Source organism: Acanthisitta chloris, unplaced genomic scaffold (assembly GCF_000695815.1).
Source record: "Acanthisitta chloris isolate BGI_N310 unplaced genomic scaffold, ASM69581v1 scaffold25408, whole genome shotgun sequence".
Taxonomy (NCBI): Eukaryota; Metazoa; Chordata; class Aves; order Passeriformes; family Acanthisittidae; genus Acanthisitta; species Acanthisitta chloris.
In genome coordinates this window covers 7,019-17,211 of record NW_008686825.1, presented here as the reverse complement: position 1 = coordinate 17,211, position 10,193 = coordinate 7,019, and the positions used below count along the sequence as shown (strand labels likewise).

Below are 10,193 nucleotides of genomic sequence, written 5' to 3'. Positions count from 1 at the left end.
GCACTGGTAACAGTGCTTTGTTCTGGGGGAGACTGGTTGCCCTCTTGGAAGTCAGTCTTACTACTTAGCAATTTCACTCATCACTATGTTCCCAGAATGGCATGTAGTGGTTGTAGCAAGTGTCTAATGATTTACAAATTACCTCAACTCTAATAAAATCAATTCAGAAAGTAATGCATAGCGAATAAACTACTAAGCCTGTATTTTTTTTTAAGAGATAAGTGTTAACTTAAAGAGTTTTCTCTGTTTTCTTCTTTATTCCAGGTTGCTTTTGTTGTTCTAGCATTTTTAGCAGCTATGTTTTGTTCTTACCCCAATCCAAGTCAAGATAAGTGCCCTGGAAACTACACTCACCCACTTAAAGTACAGACAGTCATAATAATTGCAAAAGTGCTCCTGTGGATTCTGCATGTCTTTTTTGAGCGATACATCCAGCACCACCACAGTCAAGTCAGAAGAAGAGGTTACTTCTCAATATACCGATCAACAAGGTGTCTAAAAAGGCTTCCACTGCTGATACACTCTACAGGTGAACTTGTTTTCTTGTTTTTTCTTCCTTCTAAATCTTTAAACGGTGACAAAAGAGAAGACTGAACAGTTAATAGGTAACTGTATATTATATATTATGAACTTATAAAAACCTGCTTATGGGCACTTAGGAATTCTATTTTAGTCAGATGAACCTCCTGACTGATTTTTCTGGCCTCCAGATGCATGTTGTAAAACTCTTTGTAGTGGAAAGAATGCTCACAAGTGTGAGGTTGAGTAAAACATTTAGTCATTAGCATTTAGTCTTCAGCCATAAACTCTTCAACCAGCAAGGTCTGTGTTTGACTGCTAATGGTCTTGAGTTGCATGCTCATTTCTCTAGTGGGATATGTGGTAAGACTGCTGGTCCTTCCAGGAAGTGTGCTTTTCTTCTTATTTCAAGCTCTAATTCACATAGAAGCAGAGGAATTGCCTGTTGCTGAACAGCTGTCTGAAATGAGTAAAATAAGGAGTTTTCTGATCTTCAGTTGAGTTCAGCTCCATTCATTCATTCAGCTCTATTTCTGACTGCCTTTTTCTACTTTCTGTGGACAAAAGGTGGTGTATGGGAGCCATTTAACTCAGCATATTCTAAGTTACATCACTGGCCAGTGGAGCTGAAAAGTGTTGACATAACTCAGTGCTGGTGTAGCTTTTCTACAAACTACTTCAACAAATCTAAAAGCCATCTAACTTGAAGGGACTTTTCACTCAAATAGCAGTGGAAAAGGGAACAGTGATGGCTTTGACAGTATTTTTGCCTGTTAGAATCCCACCTCCTTTCTGTAAATCTTCTGAATAACTGGAGCAAATTTTTTTTCACCAGAACTGATAAGGTAAATGGTCTTGCTCTAAAAGCCTAGCTTTCCACACAGTTGCTAAAAGAACTAGTCAGCTTGATGAATGTGCAAAACTTCAGGCTCTGGCCACTAGATAGAGCTCTGAAGAAGTGTTTAAAGTGCAGTGACAAAATCAGGCTACAGCAGACATAGTGCTGTAAAAGGACTGTTTCTGCTTATTGCAGTATAATCTGCAATACTTAGCCCTGTTTTCAGTCTTGCATGGAGCCCATTTCTGCCCTACTAGGCAAACTCTAGGCATGTATGAATGTTCAGGTGCAATCAGTTGTGTGCTCTAGAATTTCAATACAGATCACTTGTAGTTCAGAAGGTAAGCTCTGTTACTGCAAACTTCCTGCCATGATAATCACTGCAGATAAAACTTGCATCCTGACAGTTTAGTTGCTGGACATAGTATGAAAGAACTGTACAGTTCCCCAGCTAGATTAATGGTCTTAATAAATTCAGTTCTTTATCCAGATACTGGTTACAGCATTTCTACAGCAAAGAAGAGAACACAACACACTCTGTATCAGAAAAGCAGGTGTGTAAAGAATTAAAAAAAATTTTAGGTCTGTAATTTGATACTTTTTCTCCTTGACTAATTGTGCACATGGCAATTGAACTTTCAGTAACTGGCAGGTATTAAGATAATAGCTGGGCAACTGGAAGCCTGTGCAACTATCTCCCTGTGAAAGGAAGATGTTTAGGTTTTTTTAGCTCTGTTAGCCTCATTTCAGTATACTTTAAATTACTACTTGAAGGAAAACACCCTCTGATTTTGAATTGGCTGATGTGATCTCTTAGGAATTGAAAAAATGGGTAGCAGCAACATAGCTAATAACTGTTTAAGCCCACATATGTATGTTAGGTATTCCTACTGTGTTTTTTCCACTCTTGTTTTTTAAGTCAGAATAATCTATAAGAAATTCTCTACCATTACAGTCAAATGCTGAAATGAAACCTCATTTTGCTATCAGCAGTTGTAAGCTTGCGTCACCTGCGTTAAGGAAATTAGCTGAAAAGGCAAGTGTGGTATGAAATGGAGAAGCATTACTGAAATGTTGCAGCCTAATGCAGATACTGGGGATGAGAAAGAACTAAGTTATTTTCAACAGCTAATGAAATTGATATATTTACACTTGTAAAACATAACATTTGTTTTCTAGGTAATACAGCCCTGCTGTTGATTCTGTCAGTGCAGCATTCCTTTCCTGATCGCAGTAAAGTGTACCTGTATCTTATCTTGGGAGTCCTGGGCCTGGAGCTGATTAGCTCCCTGACATGCTTAGTGTTTTACACAGGTGAGAGGCAAGTTTTGCTGCCTTGAGTGAGTCTTATTATAGCTGCTACTCCACTGTTTTATTTGCCTTCACAGTAGCTCACTTGATGCCACTATAAATACAGAATGATTCTGTGCTTGTGAAAGGAGAACTAAGGCATATCTAAAACAAATGTGAAGGTTGTCAGGCTTGATTTGGTTCCAAATGCTGCTAAATGAAAGCTCCATGTTATCTCAAAGCTGTTGATACAGTGAAGTGGCAATAAATGCATATTTGTTTCCCAAAGTGTCCTGTGAACAGGTTTGTCAGTTTATCAGTGTTTTTCAAATGCATGCACCACAAACTGAAGCAGTGAGAGCTAACTGGCTTAATCAAAACTGCTTCTAGGATGTACATGTGGGACTTGCATTCCTGATAGTTTGATTGTGCCTTGTTATGCAGCTTCTTCCTCTTTCTCTGGTCCCACCCAAAAGACGTTGGTTCCTCTTTGTCACAAAAATGGAAGATTCCTTCTAATGAATGTTTAAGAAATCATGGCTTTTGGCAGCTATGATAATATTAAAATAAGATACTGCTTCATAAAACTGAGGCCTTGCTTTGTGTATCACTGGTGCCTTGTAAGGTTATCTGCTTTTGGTTTGGTGTAACTTGGAAAAACTTGATAAACCTCTTTCCATTAAACTATTGCAGAACTATCTAAAATGCTTTGGTATGTTTGTAGTAATGCCATAGCACACAACGAAATACTGCCATGTACCTTGTTCATCTAAAAAATAAAAGCTGTTCTTGACTTTCCTGCAACAACATTGAAAATGCACCAAGAAATAGGGTCCCAATTCTCAACTAAATATTCCTCTTAGAACTTTGCAGAGGACTGAATTCTGTAGGCTTGTCAGGCTTTCCCCTGAATGGGCCAGGGTGGCTCAAGTAGACTGAGTGTCCTCTGGAGGAATAAAGACAAAGATGAGGGAACACAGGCAGGGCAGTCCTACGAAACTATTCCAAGAATGCTGGAGATCATCCCTTCTTTGCATATGCATACTTACTTTCATGGGAAACTCAGGAAATAAGAGATAAATTGTAAAACTTTAATAGAACTTCAGGAATTCTAGTGAAATGCTATTTCTAGCCCTGAGGCCTGTAGTAATAGTGATGTTCTGAAAGTTTTTTTCTCTCCCTAACAGAGCAGAGTATGTGACTGGATGGAAGCATGAAGCTTCTTTAGTAGCATAGTTTGAAGAGCAGCCCTCTGCTCAGGGTCAGAGTGCCACTCTTCAAGGCAAGCATTTAGCAGATACCACTTACTGTTAAGATAGTATCACCTAATGTAGCTGACAACAAGTGGGGAGATAAAGATCACTTTACACTAGAAATTAATGATCCACCCCTTTCTTGTGTCAGTATATTAGTCCTAAATTTTGAAGGGAAGGTAGCATGAGTTAATACATTGTTTCTTCACAGTGAAATAATTATTTCTTAACTGTTAGAATGAGACATAAATGCTTATCTGTAGAAAGTTCATGAACCTAACTTACTTTCTTTTAAATATTACTGTCTCACAAATCAGGAATACCTGATTGTAATTCTAGGTATTTCCTCTTGTTTGTTGGAGCTATTTTATGAATTGTATGATGCCCAATGTCCTGTGGAGTACTACTGCCTCTCTTAAAATTGTCTTAAAATGCAGCACCGTGTGTGTGTCTATAGCTGTAGGATGCAGAGGCAGGATTCAGAAATCTACAAGGAATTGGTGTGATTGACCTGTAACAGACTGGGCATATATAAATCCTTCAAGTGAGGTAAAAGTGCATGGAAAGAAGTATGATACAGACAGATCTAAATGTCAGCTTACTATTCTAAGCTTGTTACAGTTAGGATAGGGAGTCAAGCTTTAAATGATTTACTAAATATGTGTATTTAATTACTTTCTCACATACTTCTAATATCACTTGAATAAAAGACTAACATTCCCACAAACAACACATGTTGAGAATTCCACATCCATTCCTTTGTGGTTTTATTTGTAGAGAAATGCCATTATAGAAATAACTAACCTTTGAGCCTAACTTGTAGTTAACCTCTGGAGGGTCTTAGCATTGTTGTAGCAGAGTGGCCTGTAATAAACCCCATCATAGTATTGACTTGTAAGGGCAGTCCTTTTCTGCTGCAGTAGTGTGGATTTCTCACAGAACTGGACTGTAATGTTTTTAGTGGCATTAGATGTGTCGCTTCACAAGCAGCCTGAACTGCATGCTCTAGATCTCTCTATATTTTCTGAATCAGGATCTGATTGAATGACTTTGAATGTTTTTCAGTTTCCTTTCTGAAATAATGCAGGGGGTGCCTACAACTTTTCCCATCCATCCCCATTCCACATCTGTTAAATTTAGTCTTAAACTTTATTCACAGGTGCCCAGGAATGACTTCTGGTTTTGCTAGCCAACACTGCAAGGTTCACAATGTGAAGCTGGTTGCAGAGCCACTCTGTTTGAATACTTGATGGCTTTCTGTAGCAAGTCAGACCTAGTTTGAGCAGGCAGACAAGCTTCATTGCAGGTAGTCTAGTTAAACTAGTATTTATCAAAGAGCTTAAGCTAGAAGTTGTGACGTAGGTACTAGTAACAAAGCTTTTCATAACTTTTTTTTTTATGGCATGTTGCTTAATTTATGGCCTCAATTTGGAGACTGAATCTCAGTACCCTCTAAAAGGCAACTAAGGTTTGTCCCTCTCTTAGGTGACAGATGACACTTTACAGATATTAAGTAGTATGTTCAAGCTTCCCCATTCAGGTCTTCACTGTCATCTTTTAAGCAGCAGGACAGAGGGGAGTAAAGAAAGCAAACCAACAAACAAGCTTGCCAAACTGTCACTAACTTTCAGTCAAAGCCATTCCAGAAATTAGTAGAAAGAGATTCTGCTTTTGCTTTCCCTCTTCCTCATTCCCAGATTACTTTATTGTTTTACCATCTCTTATCCTTAGGTAATCTTATAATCTTATGTTACAGATTTTTATAAATTAGAGCCTGGTGATAAAGCTTTTTTGGTTGCTTTCCAACTAATTTATAAAGCTTTGTTGCAGTGAAAATAAGCAACTTCAATCGTGCCAAGCCAAGACCTGACATAATAGAAGAAGAAAAGATGTATGCCTACCCTAGCCACATTACCTCAGAAATTGGATTCAGGTAAGATTTTCTGTATTAATTTTGTGCCATGTTCAGCCATGGTATATAGGTAACACTAATGTAATTGCATTACTTCCTGTAGACTTACATATAATCTTAAATTTGTCATCTAAAGCCGAGATTGGAAAACAGTTCTGAAGGAACCTGTGTGCTTAAGGCTACCATTTTAGATGCACAGATGAGATGCAACAGTCCTGTACTTTCTACATAGTAATGGCAATTTACTACGATACAGAAATCCTCAAACATAAAAAATGTGATTTGACCTTTTTTGGCTAGTTGCATGAATCTTTAAACCAGATTAAGCACAGGTCTTTATATTAATTAGTTTTACATGGGAGTTTGAGGAAAGATAACTGGTGTCTTACACTTAAAGTATGTCTACAGAAGCACAGCTGCTTCAGCCAGTGTTTTTCAGGGAAGGAAGTATACTGTGGGCAACTGATAGACAAAGAAGAAAACTTTGCAGCTCTGTTGTGTGCCAGTCGTTAGGCATGAGATTCTGGCAGTGGATTTGAAACATATTTAAAGTTTGGGAAGGACCTTTAAAGGTGCAGAGGGCACTTTAAGGGGTAAGGGATGTCTCAGTGAGGCAGAGAAGTTATCCAACAGTAACTGAAGCTATACCAAGCACTGAGGTGTGTTTTTTGTTTGCCCTTTGTGTACCTTCCAAATGCTCCAACATCTTCCATTTGCTGAAATCAGTCTGGTCTAACTTAACAAAACAAGTAATTGAAGCTAACATAGATTTCCATGTAAGAATTTAATTAGAAATTTTCTATTACAGTATGACTTGCTTCTATATATGGTGCCTTGGTGAAAAGTTGAAGTGCAAACATGACTAATACTTTAGCACTTCCCCTGGTAACATAAATGCAGCATGCACATACTTTTATGGAACTTGGAAGTAGAGGTCCAGGATACAGGAAGGATTTAGAGTTGTCTTGAATTTTGATACCATGTCTGATATCCATTTTGATGTAAACACCATGGTGATTGCATGGTGGACCTCATTCCTTTCTCATTCAGCTTCTCCCCTGAGAAATTCTCAAATGCCCAGGGAATGAGTCTGTAACAATGACCAGCTGAGGAAAAAACTGATTATTTTTGATTAAAGAGTGCAAACTTCCTGTGAGAACTGATTGCAAAACAGTTATTTTAATTTAGCTCTATACAACTCTGACTCTCTTTCCCCTGAGAGTTAAGGTCTATTGAAAAGTGAATCCTGTCAGCCCTTCAGTTGACCTTGTCATAAGAATGTTTTTTGAATATCATGACCTCTGCAACCTAAGCTACTGATCAGGACATCTCCAGCTTTAAGTTGGTAGTGCATGTTACTGGTTAAGGTTGCAAGCTTTCTGTTTACAAAACTTGTGTTCTTTATTTTTTTCCAGTTTAACTACAGTAAGTTTTTAATTGGGCTTTTTTCCACTCTAGGTATCCTCCTCAGCACTTTCTAAAAACTATGAAAAGAGCAGTCTTCCTGCATAAAATGCTCTAAGGCTAAGGAGCAACTTTCTAAGCCCTAGATGCTCACTAGTGTCCTAAGAGGGCAGATTCCCAAGTCAGCTAGGAAGGGGGGAGGGTAGCTGTACATGAGATTGTAGATCTGAAATACCACAACTCTTTGGTACTGATGCTGTTATGGTATGTGACAGATATTGCTGTATATAGTGGTATACCATGTATGCTACTCCAGGTTAATCAAGAGATTTGTCTTAAACAGCTTTTGAGCCCCCACAGCTGAACAATACTGCTCTGCCTGCTCAAAACAAGCTTCCTTATGTATTTGGAAAAGGTGCCATGAATTTCTTAGTGTAATTCTAGCATGTTGACTGGCTCTCTAATTTTAAATGTCTTAAACAGTAAGAATCTTTCTGCTACTACAGCTCTTCTGTAACTGTCAGGGAGGAAATATGCAACTTGATTATGTATATGTGGCATGAAGTTTAGCCAAACTTTTACTCTTCCTGCCTTATATAAAATGGAGGTTAAGCATGAAGTAGTTATAGATTGCCTCTGCCCTCAAAAGTTAGTTGACAGTAACAAAAGTAAAACTGAAGGAAACTGTTTAACTATGTGTTAATTACCTTAGAGGTTTCATGTGTTAGAAAGCTGTTGCCACTTACTGAAACCCATGTTCTCTTTTCTTACTTCAAGGGAAAATTCAAGTTTAGAAGAGATAGTTGAGAAGCAAGGAGACGTAATAGAGTATCTTCAACGACACAATGCACTGCTCAGCAAGAGACTGTTGGCACTAACATCTCAGCAAATCAAAACTTAACAGCATTGGGAAAACAGCTGCTGGAGCTCTGGAGGGAAATGATGCCATGTAATATCCAGACTGATTTGTACAGATGACTCTTCTTCAGTTGTCTTTCATGTTTTGAAATAGAAGTTAAGCTGGAAGGATGAGTTCTCCATACACTATAAAGCTGTTACAGCTGGACACTCTAGCTTTCAAGTCATCAGTTCTGGAAAAAAGTTCTGCAAATTCAAGGATTTTTAATTCCTCATGAGTTAAAGTTGGACTTGAGAGAATGGTTTAACTTTGCTCAGTTGTTGCTATTATTTTGTACTGCTGTAACGTTTAAGCTTCAAGCTACCAAAGTATTTTATATTTCTAGAATACAAATTTGTTTTCTAGAAAAATCTGACTTTGCAAAGGATGTCTTTTTAGTTTCTGTTGCCGAACCTGAGACCAGATGTGCTCTGCCACTGATTCACATTACTTCCAGTGATAGAGGTGGTGTATTTCAGTAATCCAATACAGATACTTGTTTTCTAGATTGGTTTCCTTTTCTCCTTTGTCAAGAAGAGGAATGAAACTGTTGCCCGTGTCAGTGGGGAAATTTGGCATCTGATTTAGGATTTTAAAACAAGTGGTGGGTGCCCTAAAATTGCAAATCTCGCATATAAGTGTGTGATACAAAACAATGTCGTGATAAGCAATTTGAGCAGTTGTTCAGAATTCTGGCTTTTAAAATTCTAGGAGGGATCTTCAGGGCTGATGACTTTCTCATTACTAGGAGTCTGCATCAGCTAATAACAAGATTCTTATTCTGCCCACTGAACTAACTTTATACAAAATTACTTGAGAGTAAGCTTTTTCATTGACCTAGTAACTAACTTGTGTTGAATGGGTTTAAAGATCCTGTCTAAGATGCGTAAGTTACATCCTTGCGCTTTGGCTCTTGATTCAAAAGCTGAAGTGATATATGTGGGGAGATGAAAAGAAGCAGAAGAGAGAAAGATCTTTTAGAAGTTGAAGGCATAAGAATTTTTGATTTTAATTTATGGTGAATTAAAGCTGGTGAAAGCAACATTTTGTTCTGGGTACTACTTTGTCTACTAATGTAGACCAAGAATTAATTTAGAAGCCAATACCTCTGTGGGGACAGGGTAATCACTAATCAAAACTGGGAAGAAGACTTCCAGTAGGAGTGGTCTTGTAGTTGGAATATAAGAAAATTAATTCATCCTACTTTAGTCTTGGGGCACAATTTTAGAAATAGCTAAACTATTTAGTGTGCAACAAATATGGGGGTTGTCTCATTCAAAGAAAAACAATAAGTACTGGAGGTTTTGCTGCTATCCAACACTAGACTGTTCTTCTTAACTGTTGTTTCTTGAAAATGCAGCCAGGGTTTTATAGTATACATGTAATGAATAAATATGTTTTTGGTTTTAGCACTCAGGTTTTGATGTGATTGTGTATATCAGTTTATATCATTTCTATGAAAAGCAGTAAAATGTGACTGTGAAGTTCATGCACAATAAATGCAACCAAGCAAGAGTGTGAATTCTCTCATTTCTAAGCTCATGTACATCTGGTTCCAACAGGCAGTTTGTCCAGATATTCTGTTATACTGAAGTTCTCACAGCAGTTTTGGCACTTAAAACTAGTCAAACTTACAGCAAGAATAGCTGTGCACTCATTTTGAAGCTTTAAGTTTAGTTTTATTCTCTTTCCTGGGTAATGTTTTTTCCATCAGGCTTCAGACTTTCCCTGCTACTTATGTAGAGAAATAGGTTACATAGTGTAGCAGAGTAACTACTGTGTTCTGAGGTAATTGTTCATACCGTCCTTCTCTCCTCCTTGATTGCTTAAGGTAAAACTTGGATTAACTGGAAGTATTGCTTTGTGGAACGTGGTAGCTGGAAAGCAAAGTGCAGGTTGCTGTACGTGAACATGCACATCTGCCCTTTAATGCTTTTCATAAGTACACAAATTACAACCACTTTTGAAAACTACCCAACCCTTGCCCCAGTTCTATATCTTTATCATACCCCCAACTTAATCTTGTTTTCTTAGTGTCTCAGGTTTTTTCTTTTGGGAGGATGGGGTGGGCAAAAAGGC

General features: G+C 37.9%; 1 protein-coding gene across 1 annotated transcript in view; it reads left to right on the top strand.

Moving 5' to 3' along the window:
* TMEM192 (transmembrane protein 192) overlaps positions 1-8,282 on the top strand; it is a gene marked incomplete at its 5' end in the record, with an annotated part of 12,899 nt that extends 4,617 nt beyond the window's left edge. The window contains 4 exons of the mRNA XM_009080357.1: positions 265-529; positions 2,537-2,671; positions 5,731-5,833; positions 7,994-8,282. Coding sequence (XP_009078605.1) covers positions 265-529; positions 2,537-2,671; positions 5,731-5,833; positions 7,994-8,117 — 627 coding nt within the window. The remainder of the gene's footprint in view (positions 1-264; positions 530-2,536; positions 2,672-5,730; positions 5,834-7,993) is intronic.
* Positions 8,283-10,193: the final 1,911 nt, after the last annotated feature.